At 42.2% G+C, this 17,826-nt stretch overlaps 1 protein-coding gene across 1 annotated transcript; it reads right to left on the bottom strand.

Moving 5' to 3' along the window:
• On the bottom strand, nt 15,705–16,482 carry LOC109233750. Its single transcript, XM_019399614.1, has 2 exons — nt 16,171–16,482; nt 15,705–16,052 (listed from the first exon to the last, which is right to left on the bottom strand). Exons 1-2 carry the CDS (start codon nt 16,480–16,482, stop codon nt 15,705–15,707), a joined length of 660 nt encoding a protein of 219 aa, XP_019255159.1.

Here is a 17,826-nt window from a genome sequence, read left to right on the forward strand (position 1 = left end):
TCATTGACATGACAAATGGAAAGGCAGATATGATGAGCCAAGTGAAAGAGCCGAGTGGAGACAATGCTGCCTCTTCTTCAATGGAACCAGGTACCTCAATTACAACCATTGAAGCTGAAGAAAGATGGTCGATGCAGTACAGGGTACTCCACTAGTACCTGAGAGAAGAACACAAGAAAACCAGTTAGATATACCCAACTCCTCTACAAATGATCCTCGAATGACTAACTAGAAACACAAAAGTTCTCATCCTCTTGACAACATAATCACTCCTCTAGATTCTAGAGTACAAACTAGATCAAAAGCCAGAAATTCACTTGCCTTCTCAGCCTTTCTCTCCCAAATAGAACCCAAAAATATCAAAGAAGCCCTAAAAGATGCAGATTGGATTACAGCCATGCAAGATGAGCTGCATCAGTTTGAAAGAAACAATGTCTGGCACCTAGTACCTAGACCCTCAGATAGAACCATTATAGGAACCAGGTGGGTATTCAGGAACAAGCTTGATGAACATGGAAACACTACAAGGAACAAGGCCAGGCTAGTGGTTCAAGGATATAATCAGGAGGAAGGGATTGATTATGATGAAACGTTTGCTCCGGTAGCTCGCATGGAAGCCATTAGAATTCTAATCGCTTTTGCATCTCATATGGAATTCCCTTGTTCCAAATGGATGTCAAAAGTGTATTTCTGAATGGACTTCTTAAGGAAGAAGTCTATGTGAAGCAACCTCCAGGGTTTGAATATCATGAACACCCTGAATATGTGTTTAAACAGGACAAAGCATTGTATAGGTTCAAGCAGGCTCCTCGAGCTTGGTATGAAAGGCTGTCAATGTTTCTCTTAGAAAATGGTTTTACAAGAGGGAAAATTGACAACACCTTGTTCCTAAAGAAACGAGGAAGGAACCTGCTCATTGTTCAGGTCTATGTTGATGATATCATTTTTGGGGAAACAGCTGACTCTCTGTGTGAAGAATTTGCAAAATTCATGTGAAGTGAATTTGAAATGAGCATGATGGGGGAGCTGAATTTCTTCTTGGGTCTTCAAGTGAAGCAGTCCACAAAGGGTACATTCATTTGTCAGCAGAATACATCAAGGAGCTCTTGAAGAGGTTTGATATGGAAGCATCAAAAGTGATAGACACTCCCATTGCAACGGCTACTCAACTGGACATGGATGAAACATGATCTGCTGTGAATCAAACTATGTACAGAGGCATTATTGGATCTCTTCTCTATCTCACTGCCAGCAGACCCGATATTGTCTTCAGTGTGGGGCTATCTGCAAGGTTTCAATCAAATCCCAAGGAATCTCATTTGAAGGCTACCAAAAGAATTTTGAGATATCTTGAGGGAACACAGAACCTGGTCCTGTATTATCCCTCAGGTGATAGTTTTAATCTCATTAGATATGCTGATGCTGACTATGCAGGTTATCTGGTGGACAGGAAAATCACTTCTGGAATGGCTTACTTTCTAGGATCATGTCTCATCTCTTGGGGCACAAGGAAGCAAAACTCAGTGGCTCTTTCAACAACTGAAGCAGAATATGTAGCTGCAATATCCTGTTATTCTCAACTCCTATGGATTAAGCAGCAACTGGAGGATTTTGGGGTATTTACTGAGTGTGTGCCTCTTCTATGTGATAACACCAGCGTACTTAACATGTCCAAGAATCCAGTTCAACACAAAAAAACCAAGCACATTGATGTAAGACATCATTTTTTAAGGGACAATGTGGAGAAAGGGCTGTTCTGTATGAAGTTCTGCAGCACAGAAGACCAAATTGCAGATGTCTTCACCAAAGCACTGAGTAGGGAACATTTTGAAAGAAACAGGGTGAAGCTGAGGATATTGAAGCTCAATTGAGAACCTGATTCCTCATTAATTGGCTATGAAAATCACCTTCAAGTAAAACTAGCTAAAGTGTTTTCTGGCCAAGTCTAACTCACTTCAATACCGTTGCAGGTAAACGCGCATGATGAGTATAGAAGTTGTAGATGCATTGCATGGATGATAAAAGAGGATTGGAATTTTCAATAACAGGTCAAGAACCTGGTTCTTGTACCAAAGGTTAGTAGTTCTGTGCATTCTTTAATACACGTCTATAAAAGCTACAAATATCAACTGCCATGTCATCCACCTTTTCAGACCCTGCTGTCATGTCCCTTCACTTCAAATCGTTTTATCTCCCTCTAAAATGTTGCATCTCTCCAAGCACAACTGCCGTTTCAGAACCGGTTCCTATATCTCTCTTCATAATTATCCACTCTCATTAAAACCCTTCTCCTTCCTTCACAAACCACTGTCCTCTATTAGAGCTTCCCCAAAGAACTTTCTCTCTATCTCTTCAATGCTGACACATACTCCGAAATCCCTGCCTCAATCGTCTCTAAAACTGAAAAACCCACTGAGTCCTCCGTCCCCAATGAGTCTTCCATAACCATTCCTGTTCTTATCTCTGACATCACTCCTAACCCAGATTTCCCATCTCCCTCCAGTTCTAAGTTGACTATCCCAAAAACCCCTAAAAGTTTTGATCCTTTTTCTCTACCTTCTGAGTTTCCCACTGATCAAGGAAAAAGTGGAGAACAGGGTAAAAGTCCTGAGGTCGCAGAGGTTTTCGCCATTACTGCTTCAGATTCCGTGGTGGCCATGGAGCCTATTGAGGAAGAAAATATCGCGACCATCTTTGTGGTATCTGTTGATGGCGTCTTACATGAGATAATTTCTCAAAGGAGCGAGATACAGGGTATGGGGGAAGAGGGAGCCATGGTGGCTGTTGAGGGCTCTGCACTAGCAGAAACTACTGGGCCCTCTCGTGAGGAACCTGGCCCCTCTCCAGAAGAGACAGGTCAGGGTTCTCACTCCCAGGCCAGTTCTGCTCCTGCATCTGCTGTTGCACCCCTGGACATTCAAGTCCCTGAGATGAGGTCTAGTGATGAGGAGGATCTAGACAACATTGCTCTTGATACTTTCGTAGTCAAGCGAAGGGTAGTGTCCACTCCTAAGTCTTCTACTAAGCGGCCTACTACTAGGTTGCAAGCAAAGGTAGCCTATGACTCTGCCCTTCAAAAGACCAGAAAAAAGCAGTAAGAAGAAAAGGAGGAGATTGATGAAAGAAAACTGGGTCCGGGTTTAGGGTCGTGACAGTAATGATAATGCCCCGAAGGAACTGGGATCACCAAATAGCTGGTACGAGAATCCTAGTGCTCTGAATCATTAACCTGTAAATCATTACCTGCATCGTGAGATGCAGGCCCCGGGCAAAAGGGACGTCAGTACATTTGAATTGCACTGGTATGTAAAGCAACTGAAAGAAAGAATTATAAATGCTGAAACTGAAACTAAGTTGATAACTGAGAATTGATAATTGATAACTGAAATGATAACTATTGAAACTGAAACTGAAATGATAACTGATAACTGAAATGATAACTGATCACTGAAATGATAACTAATAAATGAACTGAACAAAGGAAGTAAGGATATGAATACTCCCTCTTTTGAATGATGAATAACATGTTTATCTGAATAAGCTACGGCCTCGGGCCCAATATATATGTGCACAAGCTACGACCTCAGGCCCAAACATGCATAAAGCATAAATTACGGCCTCAGGCCCTAACATGCATAAAGCATAAACTACGGCCTCAGGCCCAAACATGCATAAAGCATAAACTACGTCCTCAGGCCCAAGTATGCATAAAGCATATAAACTACGGCCTCAGGCCCAAATACAGGTGTTCAACATTCAGGAACTGAGAATCAAACTGCAATACATGATAGTGAAATACTGAATCATACTGAGTTACATGATACTGGAATACTGGATCACACTGAGTTACATAATACTGGAATATCGAATAGGACTAGACTGAAAAATGTATTCTTGAACTGATTATGAACACTGAAACTTCAACTGTTTATGGCATACTGAGTAATCTATACTAAGACTCGGGGGCATCAAACCCAAGTCTATATTGAATACGCACTGAGCTCACAACGTTCAGAATGAAAGTAGTAAACGAGTTATGAAGCTAGAGAATATAAGTTCTGCAACTATTCAAGGAACTAGGCTTAACTATATTTCTGAGGCAATTAGTAACGTGGTAAAAGAAACATAGTGTAGGGAGAATCATTAACATTCCCAAACATAGAGAGTTAGCCTCACATACCTTAACTTCCTGCTCTTGAGCGTAATACAACGTTTGTCAACCCTTTCAACTTTAATCTAAATCAACACAAGTCAAAGGGATTCCATATTAGCAATAGTTCTCATGTTTTGGTCACTTAAGCATCTTATCAAACACTTGGTGAAAATAAAGCTTCATAGTCCTTATTAATGGTGTCTCTACATGTCACGACCCGGATTTCCCACCCTCGGGAGTCGTGATGGCGCCTACTAGTGAAAGCTAGGCAAGCCAATCAACTGAATTATTTGCCTTGTTTCCATTTTTAAATTCGTTAACAATTTAGAACCAACAATCTATAAACAACATAATTTAATCAAGCAGAAGATTCAATTTCAGGTTTAATAATACTTCTAAGACCATTCCATAACAAAACTACCCAAGATTGGTGTCACAACTTCACTGACTGTCTAAGAGTACTACAAATAAAGGTCTGAAAGAAATAACAAAATAGTGTCTCTGGGACTACATAAAAGAAACAGGAAAATAGATAGAGGGAGACGCCAAGGCCTGCGGACGCATGCGGGACTACCTCGGGTCGCCTGATGAACAAGAAGCGAAAAATCTCACTACGGTCCGAAATCTGCAGCACTGGGATCTACACAAAAGAGTGCAAAGTGTAGTATCAGCACAACCGACCCCATGTGCTGGTAAGTGCCTAGCCTAACCTCGGGGAAGTAGTGACGAGGCTAGGACCAGAATACCAAATAAACTTGTGCAGATAAATAATGTACAGCGGAAAAAAATAAAAGCAAATATATATATATAATCCAGGATGGGAGGGGGAAACATGCTGCGGGGAAATATCAAATTACAACAGGAGGACAGCAAGCAAATATATGGAAGACCACAAATTCAATTATCAACAAGAATCAGAAATCAAACAAGTGCACGGCATCACCCTTCGTGCTTTTACTCTTATCCCTACCATATATTCAATATAAACTGCACAGCATCACCCTTCGTGCTTTTACTCTCATCCCCACCATATAATCAATATAAACTGCACGACATAACCCTTCGTGCTTTTACTCTCATCCTCACCATAAAATCAATATAATCGGCATGGAATGGTACATCGTGCGGCACGGTATCACCCTTCGTGCTTTACACTCTTCCTCACAAAATAATAATAATAATACACGGCATCACCCTTCGTGCTTTAACACTCTCTCACCAAAACAATGCACGGCATCACCCTTCGTGCTTTACACTCTTCCTCACCCAAACAACGAACACAAACAATAAGGGCAAGGAATAAATGAATCATAATAAAATCCCGGCAAGGGAACAATATCAAAACAACAACATCCCGGCAAGGGAACAACATTAAAAGCAACAACGTCCCGGCAAGGGATCAATACCATAATCCTCTTCTCATTTTCACATCTACTTCACAACTTGATTCACAATTTGAGCCAATGCTCTATAAGGTTCAATTTCCAACTTATACTTCCACAAATCACTTTACAACGTGAGCCAACGCTGCTCAATATACAATTACCAATAGTCTTTCCACAAACCTTGCTCAATAATAGCAATCACCACATTAAACATGAACAATACAAACGGAGTCACATTAGTCACAACATAAGACTCACGGGCATGCTTGACACCAACGTATAGATACTCGTCACCATACCTATACGTCGTACTCAACAAATAACACATAGCAAATAGGACACAACTCCTAATCCCTCAAGCTAAGGTTAGACCAAACACTTACCTCGATGCCACGAACACAGTTCAAGCCTCAATTATAGCTTTACCTCTTGATTCTACCACCAATTCGCTCGTATTTAGCCACAAGTTACTTAATTACATCAATAAATGCTAAATGAATCGATTCTAATGCATGGAAATAAGTTTTCTAAAGTTTTTCCCAAAGAGTCAAAAATCGACCCCGGGCCCACATGGTCAAAGCCCGAGGTTCGAACCAAAACCCGACTACCCATTCATCCACGAACTCAAATATACAATTTGTTTTGAAATCGGACCTCAAATCGAGGTCCAAATCCCTAAAATTTGAAAAAAAACTAGGTTCTACCCAAAACACCCAATTTTTCCCATGAAAATCATTGATTTTGAGTTAAAATCATATGAAAAGATGTTAAGGATTGAAGAAAACTAGTTAGAAATAACTTACAATCGATTTGGAGAAGAAGTTGCCTTTGAAAAATCGCCCTAGAGTGTTTATGTTTTGAGAAGATATGAAAAATGGTTGAAAATGCGTCTAGGTGTGGATTTACAGGTCTCTGATGTCGCAATTGCAACCAGGGTTCGCAATTGCGAACCTTTCAGAATACTAGGACTTTCGCATTTGTGAATAAAATGTCGCATTTGCGACCAAGTCAATTATCCGGCCTTCTTCGCATCTGCGATAGGCCTGTCGCATTTGCGAATACCGCATTTGCGATACTTGTGTCACATTTGCGATACTTGTGTCGCATTTGCGACTTCAGGCATAAACTGAACACTTCGCATTTGCGAAGTATATCTCGCAAATGCGAGATAAGGCTGGCCCGGGGTTCTTCGCATTTGCGACGAATTTCTCGCATTTGCGAACCCTGCTTGCATCGCAATTGCGATGCTTGATCTCGCAAATGCGAGATCAGAGGCCTGCAATACACCAGCAATTTTCCTAGTGCAATTTCACCCCATGGCCTATCCAAAACTCACCCGAGCCCTCGGGGCTCCAAACCAAACATGCACACTAACCCAAAAATATCATACAGACTCGCTCGTACATTCAAATCACCAAAACAACATCTACAACTATGAATTTAGCATCAAAATCATGAAATCACTTAAGAACATCAAATTTTCCAATTTTCTCAAATAAGGTCTGATTCACGTCATTTCAAGTCCGTTTCTTACCAAAGTTCACAGACTCAACTTAAATCACATATAAGACCTGTACCGGGCTCCGTAACCAAGATACGGGCCCGATACCATCAAATTTCAAACACATTTCATTTTCAAAAACTCATGTATTTTTCAGAAAATGATTTTCTTTAAAAATTCATTTCTCGGGCTAGGGACCTCGGAATTCGATTCCGGGCATATGCCCAAGTCCTATATTTTCTTACGGACCTCCCGGGATCGTCGGAACACGGATCCGGATCCGTTTACTAAAAATATTGACCGAAGTCAACTTAAATTTATTTTAAAGGCAAAATTCATTATTTTTCAAAGATTTTCATATAATGGCTTTCCAGCTACGCGCCCGGACTGCGCACGCAAATCGAGGTGAGATAAAAAGGAGGTTTTTAGGCTTCGGAACATTGAATTTGTTTCTAACACAAGTGATGACTTTTTGGGTCATCACATCCTCCACCTCTAAAACAATTGTTCGTCCTCGAACAGACATAAGAAGGAAGTACCTGAGTCGGGGAAAAGAAGGGGATAACAGCTCCGCATATCGGACTCGGACTCCCAGGTCGATGCCTCAGCAGGCTGACCTCTCCACTAAACACAAACAGAAGGAAAACTCTTTGATCTCAACTGACGAACCTGCCGGTCTAGAATAGCTACCGGCTCCTCCTTAAAGGACAAATCCTTGTCCAACTGGACAGTGTTGAAGTCTAACACGTGGGATGGATCGCCGTGATACTTCCGAAGCATGGACACGTGAAACACTGGGTGCACGGTTGATAAGCTCGGCGGCAACGCAAGTCTGTAAGCCACCTCCCCCACTCGATCGAGAATGTCAAACGGGCCAATGAACCTAGGGCTAAGCTTGCCCTTCTTTCCAAATCTCATCACGCCCTTCATAGGTGACACCCGAAGCAATACCCGCTCACCGACCATGAATGCCAAATCACGAACCTTACGGTCGGCATAACTCTTTTGCCTGGACTTAGCTGTACGAAGCCTATCCTGAATGATCCTGACTGCTAAAGGCAAAAACTGATCCCATGAGCCTCGAAAGTGAATGACACAAGCTCGAAGCATATCCTCCAAAATCTGAATAGTCCGCTCGGACTACCCGTCAGTCTGGGGATGAAACGTTGTGCTCAACTCAACCCGTGTGCCCAACTCTCGCTGAACTGCTCTCCAAAAATGTGAGGTAAACTGCATACCTCGGTCCGAGTTGATAGACATGGGCACACCATGAAGACAAACAATCTCCCGGATATAGATCTCCGCTAACCTCTCGGAAGAATAGGAGACTGCCACAGGAATGAAATGCGCTGACTTGGTCACACTGCATCGAACTTCCTCTGAGTCCGTGGGAGTCCACTAATGAAGTCCATAGTGATTCGCTCCCACTTCCACTCAGGAATCTCAATCTTCTGGAACAGACCACCAGGTCTCTGATGCTCGTACTTAACCTGCTGACAATTCAAACACCGAGCCACGTACGCAACAATGTCTTTCTTCATTCTCCTCCACCAATAATGTTGCCGCAAATCCTGATACATCTTAGCGGCGCCCGGATGAATAGAGTACTGGGAACTATGGGCCTCCTCTAAAATCAACTCCCGAAGTCCATCCACATTAGGCACAAAAATACGACCCTGCATTCTCAGAACTCCATCATCTCCCAATGTAACTTGCTTGGCATCCCCGTGCTGCACCGTGTCTCTAAGGACACACAAATGGGGATCGTCATACTACCGATCTCGGATACGCTCCAATAAAGAAGAACGAGCAACTGTGCAAGCTAGTATACAACTGGGCTCAGAAACATCCAACCTCACGAACTTATTGACCAAAGCCTGGACACCAAAGCAAGCGGTCTCTCACCGACCGGAATATACGCAAGACTGCCCATACTGGCTGACTTCCTACTCAAAGCATCGGCCACCACATTGGCCTTTCCCGGATGATATAAGATGGTGACATCATAGTCTTTTAACAGCTCCAACCACCTTCTCTGCCTCAAATTTAGCTCCTTCTGCTTGAACAAGTATTGCAAACTCTTGTGGTCCGTGAACACCTCACATGCCACGCCATACAGATAATGCCTCCATATCTTCAGCGCGTGAACAATGGCTACTAACTCCAAATCATGGACTGGATAGTTCTTCTCATGAATCTTCAACTGACGCGAAGCATAAGCAATGACCTTGCCATTCTGCATCAACACCGCGCCAAGCCCAACACGAGATGCATCACAATAAACTGTATATGGGCCTAAACCTGTGGGCAAAACCAACACTGGCACCGTAGTCAAAGCTGTCTTGAGCTTCTGGAAGCTCGCCTCGCACTCATCCGACCACCTAAACTGGGCACCCATCTGGGTCAACCTGGTCATCGGGGCTGCAATAGATGAAAACCCCTCCACGAACGGACGATAATAGCTTGCCTAACCGAAGAAACTCCAGATCTCTATAGCTGATGTGGGCCGAGGCCAGTTCTTGACTGCCTCTATCTTTTTTGGATCTACCTGAATACCCTCTGCTGAAACCACGTGACCCAAAAAAGCAACCGAACTCAACCAGAACTCACACTTCGAAAACTTAGCATACAGCTGACTATCTCTCAGAGTCTGATAACCACTCTCAGATGCTGCTCATGCTCCTCCTAACTGCGGGAATAAATCAAGATATCGTCAATGAAAACTATCATGAACGAATCCAAGTAAGGCCTGAACACTCGGTTCATCAAGCCCATGAAAGCTGCTGGAGCATTCGTCAACCCGAACGACATCACCAAGAACTCATAATGCCCATATCGAGTACGGAAAGCTGGCTTAGGGACATCGGACGCCCTAATCCTCAACTAATGGTAGCCAGATCTCAAGTCGATCTTAGAAAATACTTGGGCACCCTGAAGCTGGTCGAACAAATCATCGATCCTCGGCAATGGATACTTATTCTTGATTGTAACCTTGTTCAATTGTCGGTAATCTATACAAATTCTCATCGATCCGTCTTTCTTCTTGACAAACAACACCGGCGCACCCCATGGCGAGACATTGGGCCTAATGAAGCCCTTATCAAGCAAGTCTTGCAACTGCTCCTTCAACTCTTTCAACTCAGGAGGGCCATACGATATGGCGGAATAGAAATGGGCTGAGTGCCCGAAGCCAGATCAATGCAAAAATCAATATCCCTGTCGGGTGGCATACCCGGTAGGTCTAAAGGAAATACCTCAGGAAACTCACAGAAGGAACCTCGGCACTAGAATCACAAACATATGCCAGACAGGCCAAACACCCCTTCTCAACCATTCGCCGAGCCTTCATATATGAGATAACGCTACGGGTAGAATGACCAGGAGTCCCTCTCCACTCTAAACGAGGTAGACCCGGTAAGGCTAAGGTCACAGTCTTGGCATGACAATCCAAGATAGCGTGGTATGGTGATAACCAGTCCATCCCAGTATGACATCAAAATCAACCATGTCCAACAGTAATAAGTCTACTCGGGTCTCAAGACCCCCAATCACAACCACGCAAGAACGATGAACACGATCTACCATAATAGAATCACCCACCGGGGTGGACACATAAACAGGAGCACTTAAAGAATCATTGGGCATGACCAGATACGGCGCAAAATAAGATGACACATAAGAGTATGTAGACCCTGGATCAAATAGCACTGAAGCATCCCTACTACAAACCCGAATCGTACTTGTGATGACTGCATCGGAAGCCTCAGCCTCCAGCCTGGCTGGAAGAGCATAAAATCGGGGCTAGGCCCCACCACCCTGGACTACATCCCTGGGACGGCCTGCTGCTGGCTGGCCTCCACCTGTAGCGGCCTGAGCTCCACCTCTAGCACCTCTACCTCCACCTCTAGCACCTCTACCCCCACCTCTGGCTGGCTGCGCGGGCTGTGGAACACTCGGTGCCTGAACCATGGCACGGGAACCCGGATGCTGAGTGCTGCTTGATGCTCGAGGACAAAATGTAGCAATGTGACCCATATCACCACAAGTATAACAAGTCCTCGGCTGCTGAGACTGCTGACCCTGACGACCTGAATGGCCACCCCGAAAACTCTGGAGCGGCGGTGCACTGATAGGAGCTGGTGGTGTTGTAGGACTGCTGATCAGAATACTGCATGTGAGAACCACGACCACCTGAAGCACCGTGAGAAACCTGAAGGGCCGACTGAAAAGGCCTAGGAGGATGGCCTCTACCATACGAATCCCTGCCTCCAAACGAGGCGCCACTGAATCTGCCTGAATGACGAGGCCTCTTGTAAGACCCCTGACCACCTCCCTGTGATAGAACCATCTCAACTCTTCTGGCCACATTGGCTGCCTCCTGGAAAGAAATCTCACTCCCCGTCTCCTTAGCCATCTGAAGTCGAATAGGCTGGATAAGTCCCTCAATGAACCTCCTCACTCTCTCTCTCTCTCTCAGTGGGAAGTATAAGTAGAGCATGACGGGCCAACTCGATAAACCAGGTCTCGTACTGAGTAACAGTCATGGAACCCTGCTGGAGACACTCAAATTGCCTCCGATAGATCTCTCTCTGAGTAACGGGAAGAAACTTCTCCAAGAATAGCTGAGTAAACTGCTCCCAAGTCAAAGCTGGTTATCCGGCTGGTCTAGCCAAACAGTAATCTCTCCACCAAGTCTTGGCGGATCCAAATAAGCGAAAAGTAGCAAAATCAACCCCATTGGTCTCCACTATCCTCATGTTCCTGCGAACCTCGTGACAACTGTCTAGATAATCCTGGGGATCCTCAGAAGATGCACCGCTGAAAGTGGCAGTAAAGAGCTTGGTGAACCTATCCAATCTCCACAAGGCATCGACAGTCATAGCTGCTCCGTCACCGGTCTGGGCTACCACACCCGGTTGAACTGCTCCAACTGGCTGAGCTGCTGGAGTCTGAAATTGGGGAGCCACCTGCTCTGGAGTACGAGTAGCAGGAGTCTGGGCCCTCCTCCAGCCTGAGAGACGGCTGGGCTACAGGAAACAAGCCTGCCTGGGTGACACTCTCTATGAGGCCCACTAGACGGACCAGAGCATCCTGAAGTACTAGGGTGGCAATGAACCCCTTTGGGACCTGAGCTAGGCCCACCGGAGCTATCTGGGCCAGAACCTCCTCGTCAAACTTAACCTGAGGCTCCGCCACTGGTGCTGCTACTCCGGGCTGAGTTCTGCCCCTACATAGGCCTCTAGCACGGCCTCGACCTCGCATTCTGCCCCTCGTGGGAGCTGCTGCTGGGGGCTCGGGCTGTTGATCAGCGGATGAGGAAGCGCATGTTCTCGGCATCTGCGAAAGAACAGAGTAGAAATTCAATTAGCATTGAGAAACCAAACCGCACGACAGGAAAGAATAGAAGTGAAGTTTTTCCTAACTCTGTAACCTCTGGGGATAAATACAGACGTCTCCGTACCGATCCCTAAGACTCTACTAAGCTTGTCTGTGAATTGTGAGACCTATGTAACCTAGAGCTCTGACACCAACTTGTCACGACCCGGATTTTCCACCCTCAGGAGTCGTGATGGCGCCTACTAGTGAAAGCTAGGCAAGCCAATCAACTGAGACCTATGTAACCTATAGCTTTACCTCTTGATTCCACCACCAATTCTCTCGTATCTAGCAACAAGTTACTTAATTACATCAATAAATGCTAAACGAATCGATTCTAATGCATGGAAATAAGTTTTCTAAAGTTTTTCCCAAAGAGTCAAAAATCGACCCCGGTCCCACATGGTCAAAACCCAACGTTCGAACCAAAACCCGACTAGCCATTCACCCACGAACTCAAATATACAATTTATTTTGAAATCTCCCCAAAATTTTAAAAACCCTAGGTTCTACCCAAAACACCCAATTTCCCCCATGAAAATCATTGATTTTGAGTTAAAATCATGTGAAAAGATGTTAAGGATTGAAGAAAACTAGTTAGAAATAACATACAATCGATTTGGAGAAGAAGTTGCCTTTGAAAAATTGCCCTAGAGTGTTTATGTTTTGAGAAGATATGAAAAATGGTTGAAAATGCGTCTAAGTGTTGATTTGCAGGTCTCTGATGTCTCAATTGCGACCAGGGTTCGCAATTGCGAACCCTTCAGAATACTAGGACTTTCGCATTTGCGAACAAAATGTCGCATTTGCGACCAAGTCAATTATCCGACCTCCTTCTCATTTGCGATAGGCCTAACGCATTTGCGAATACCGCATTTGCGATACTTGTGTCGCATTTGCGACTTCAGGCATAAACTGAACACTTCGCATTTGCGAAGTGTATCTCGCAAATGTGAGATAAGGCTGGCCCGAGGTTCTTCGCATTTGCGACGAATTTCTCGCATTTGCGAACCCTGCTCGCATCGCAATTTCGATGCATGATCTCGCAAATGCGAGATCAGAGGCCTGCTACACACCTGCAACACACCAGCAATTTTCCTAAGTCCAATTTCACTCCGTGGCCAATCCAAAACTCACCCGAGCCCTCGGGGCTCCAAACCAAACTTGCAAACTAACCCAAAAACATCATACGGACTCGCTCGTGTATTCAAATCACCAAAATAACATCTACAACTATGAATTTAGCATCAAAATCATGAATTCACTTAAGAACATCAAATTTTTCAATTCTCTCAAATAAGGTCCGATTCACGTCATTTCAAGTCCGTTTCTTACCAAACTTCATAGACTCAACTTAAATCACATATAAGACCTGTACCGAGCTCCGGAACCAAGATACGGGCCCGATACCATCAAATTTCAAACACATTTCATTTTCAAAAACTCATGTATTTTTCAGAACATAATTTTCTTTAAAAATTCATTTCTCGGGCTAGGGACCTCGGAATTCGATTCCGGGCATACGCCCAAGTCCCATATTTTCTTACGGACCTCTCGAGATCGTCGGAACACGGATCCTGGTCCGTTTACTAAAAATGTTGACCGAAGTCAACTTAAATTTATTTTAAAGGCAAAATTCATTATTTTTCACAGATTTTCATATAATGGCTTTCGGGCTGCGCACCCGGACTGTGCTCGCAAATCGAGGTGAGGTAAAAAGGAGGTTTTTAGGCCTCGGAACACTGAATTTATTTCTAATACAAGTGATGACTTTTTGGATCATCACAATGGCCCCCACAACAAGATAAGGTTTACTACCACTGATTGTATGTTCAAGACTAGAATTGAATAAATTTATAATAAGTTCATCAATTCTCCTCAAGAAAAGAAGTTTGCTGTTGTCAAACCCCAGGACGTCGTAGCAGAATACATATTGGGGTGCAGATTACTCGCAAATGTTGCATGGGATCAAGTTGATTATGTGATCATGCCCGTCAACATTGTAGAAAAATTCCACTGGTTGTTGGTTGTTTTTGACATTGCCGATAGGGTACTTTATGTGTATGATTCTATGGTCTCTTCACATAATCACTCTATTGTTGAATCTGTAGTCACCAAGTTTTCTGTTCTGATCCCCCTTTACTTGTCATGCACCGGTTTTTATGGCAAGCGTTCAGACATCAACTTCAAGAACACAAAGGCATACATTGAAAAAGCTGTTACCGACCCTATTGACATTCAGTGGCTCGTCGGAGGGATACCACAGCAAAAAGTAGGATCACTGTATGAAAAATCTTATTTCTTTCTATCTATTTAACATTTTTTTTGTTCATTGTTTGCTAAATATTGACACTTTTTTATTTTTGCAGCGACTGTGGTGTATATGTTGCTGCCTTTGCAGAGCATGTCAGCATTGGAGACCTAGCAGTTCCTGCGGATGACCCTTCTGATATTGATCAACATCGTATACGCTATGGAGCGCTACTGTGGGACTACGCTAGGAAGAAGCAAGAGAATGGTGCAATTAGTGAAAGTGAGGTGACTGGCAGATTAGCAAGGAAAAAAGGTGCACCAGTTGTGAACAAGAAAACACAAGTCTTGAGGAAGAAGAATTAGTTGCAATTTTTTGAATGGAACATGTAGTTAAAATTATTTAGTTACAGCTAATTTTGTAGAAAGATAGTAGACAAGTTCATGAACAAGATTGTTGAAGTTTAATTGTAGCAGATTTGTGCTACAATTATTTTACCCTTTATTTTTTTTATTTTATCCAGTATACTAGTTCGATCAATGGGGAAACATTCTGTTATTTTTATATTAACTTGTTGAAAGTAAATAGTACTTGATCTAATTATTGTTACTGGTTAACTCCTTTTCAACTTAATTATTATGTAGTTACTCTGTCAACTCCAGATTATGTAGTTATTTTGTAGTTTTTTTGTAGATAAATTGTAGGGATCATTAGCAACTATCGATGGGTGCTTATAACAATTGTGTATTATATATATAGAAATCATTCACAAATCAATCAAGCTATGAAAGTATTAACTCAATACAGAATACTAATTAAACAAAATAATTTCAAACTAACTACATTAAGAGTTGAAGGTGCCTCAACTATTACACATCAAATATAATTCTCCTGAACTCATTAACAATTTTTATGAAAAATTCAGTTTACTACATAAAATTTTATTTCTTTTTGGGAGCATTCTTGCAAGATCTTTTGTTATGCCCTTCTACTCCGCAGTTTCCACATGAAACCTTGTACTTCTATGAATTTACTTCATCATATGTTTTGTATCTTTGTTTTTGAGGTCTTCCTGGCTGTCTTTTCACAGCTGAAGGTGGTTTTTACAACTTCTTCAGTTATATGTTGTGGCACATTCCATTTGCTTTCATCAGGTAGGGGATTTATTGGTATTTCATAAGTACGCAAGAGGCTCTCCCTTGTGTAATAAGGAGAACAATATTGTTCATAAGACTCATCCCTGTGCCTTAAAGCAATCAAAGCATGTGGACAAGGAAGTTCATCAAGATGGAATTGCCCACAACTACATCTCTTGTTTTCAAGACAAACAATATAGCGTCTCACACCATTTAGTACTGTATGGATGTAATCTGTTGAAGCCCTCACCTACAATTACAATACAAACAAAAAAACAATTCATATACAGTTAAATACAAAATATCTACAAATTATCTAGATTGTCTTTTAATAATTTATTTTGATGAAATAAATGGTCAGATCTTACTCTAAGCTCGTGCGACAATGTTCTGTTGTCATCCAACTCTTTGTTGAATTTAAACCCAAGGTATGTGAATGTACCCTTTGATTTCAATAACGTTTCCTTAGTCCAGTGTTCAAGAAGAGTCCTCATATACTCTAATAGTTCTACTATCGGCAGCTCTCTTGCATATTTTGTTACAGCATTCAACGACTCTGCAATGTTTGATGTCATAGTCCAAGTTCTATTCACCGTAGCATGTACTCGAGACCATCTATGATAGCCAATATCGTATAAGTATGCTTTAACACGCGGGTCAATCTCTTTAATCTTTGACATCCTTTCATTAAATTCATCAAGCGTGTATGATCGTGTCGTGGAAAAGTACAATTCGCTTAACTTAAGATGACCCTTCTTGAACTTTGCCCTTATATTTGTCCAAATATACCACATGCAAGAATAATGTGGCATGCCGGGATAGACAATAGATGTTGCCTTCAAGATACTCTCACTACGATCCGAAACAACACACATATTTGATTTTTCACCATATGCATTTTTGAATTGCTCAAAAAACCACTTTCATGATGCGTCATTTTCTGAATCAACAACAGTATATGCCAATGGTAATATGGTACCTACATTATGTGGCAAAAAGCAATTAATTGGCTTCATGAAAAATGGAGATGAAGACATATACATAGAAACTACAACTTTTCAACAATGTATCTACAATAAATTTACAAGTACTACAAAAAACAGACAAGCTACAATATTTCTACAATATAACTACAATAAATCTACAGTACCTGCTGCATCCATTGTACTAGCTATTAGCATTATTCCCCTGTATGCTGACTTTAAGAAGGTCCCATCAACTACTATAACTGGCTACAATATTCCCAACCACTGATTGACATACAAATCGCAACAAATACATATAAGAAGTAGTCATCGTCCGTCTTCTTTAATTTAACTACAGACCCCGGATAAGTCTTCTCTTGAATATACAAATAACTAGGCAATTTGCTGTAGGAGTCAGCAGGATGACCTCTCAAAAACTCCAAAGCCTTTTCCTTTGCTCTCCAAGCTTGCATGTATGTTAAGTTCACGCCGTGTTCAAACAACATATTAATTTGTATGTCTTTTGGTGTGTAAATTATCTTAGGATCAGCATATTTTGGAATAACCATGCTACACACTACCATGGCAGTAGGTTTGCGTTGTATGAATGTACAGTCCATCAAAAAGCATGTGTGCAAGCTGTTGAATTTTCTAACCTTGAACATTGCAGAATCAATTATGCTAGTTGCCTTGAAGTGCCATGTAGAATTTTCACCAACGCATACCAGCCAGTAGCTACAAAATAAAAATAATTTAAACACTGGTATAAAAAATGTAGATAAAAAAACGGTTGTAGCATAAAAGATCATATTCAACAATTTATATACAAAACAACTACAAACTATCTACAATTTTGTTAAACAGCATCACAAAAAAAAACTGAAGAAGTAAAATTTTACAAATAAACTACAAAATTAAAAAAAATGATTATTGACCATTCATATGTTCCTACCTTCTAGCACTAGATCTTTTCACCCTAAATTGGAACTTGTTCATGACAGAATAGTGCTTCATTGCACTTGCAATTGTCTGCTTGTCTTGGTATACTTGGCCTACTTC

The sequence above is a fragment of the Nicotiana attenuata genome, chromosome 10 (assembly GCF_001879085.1).
Source record: "Nicotiana attenuata strain UT chromosome 10, NIATTr2, whole genome shotgun sequence".
NCBI classification, from domain to species: domain Eukaryota; kingdom Viridiplantae; phylum Streptophyta; class Magnoliopsida; order Solanales; family Solanaceae; genus Nicotiana; species Nicotiana attenuata.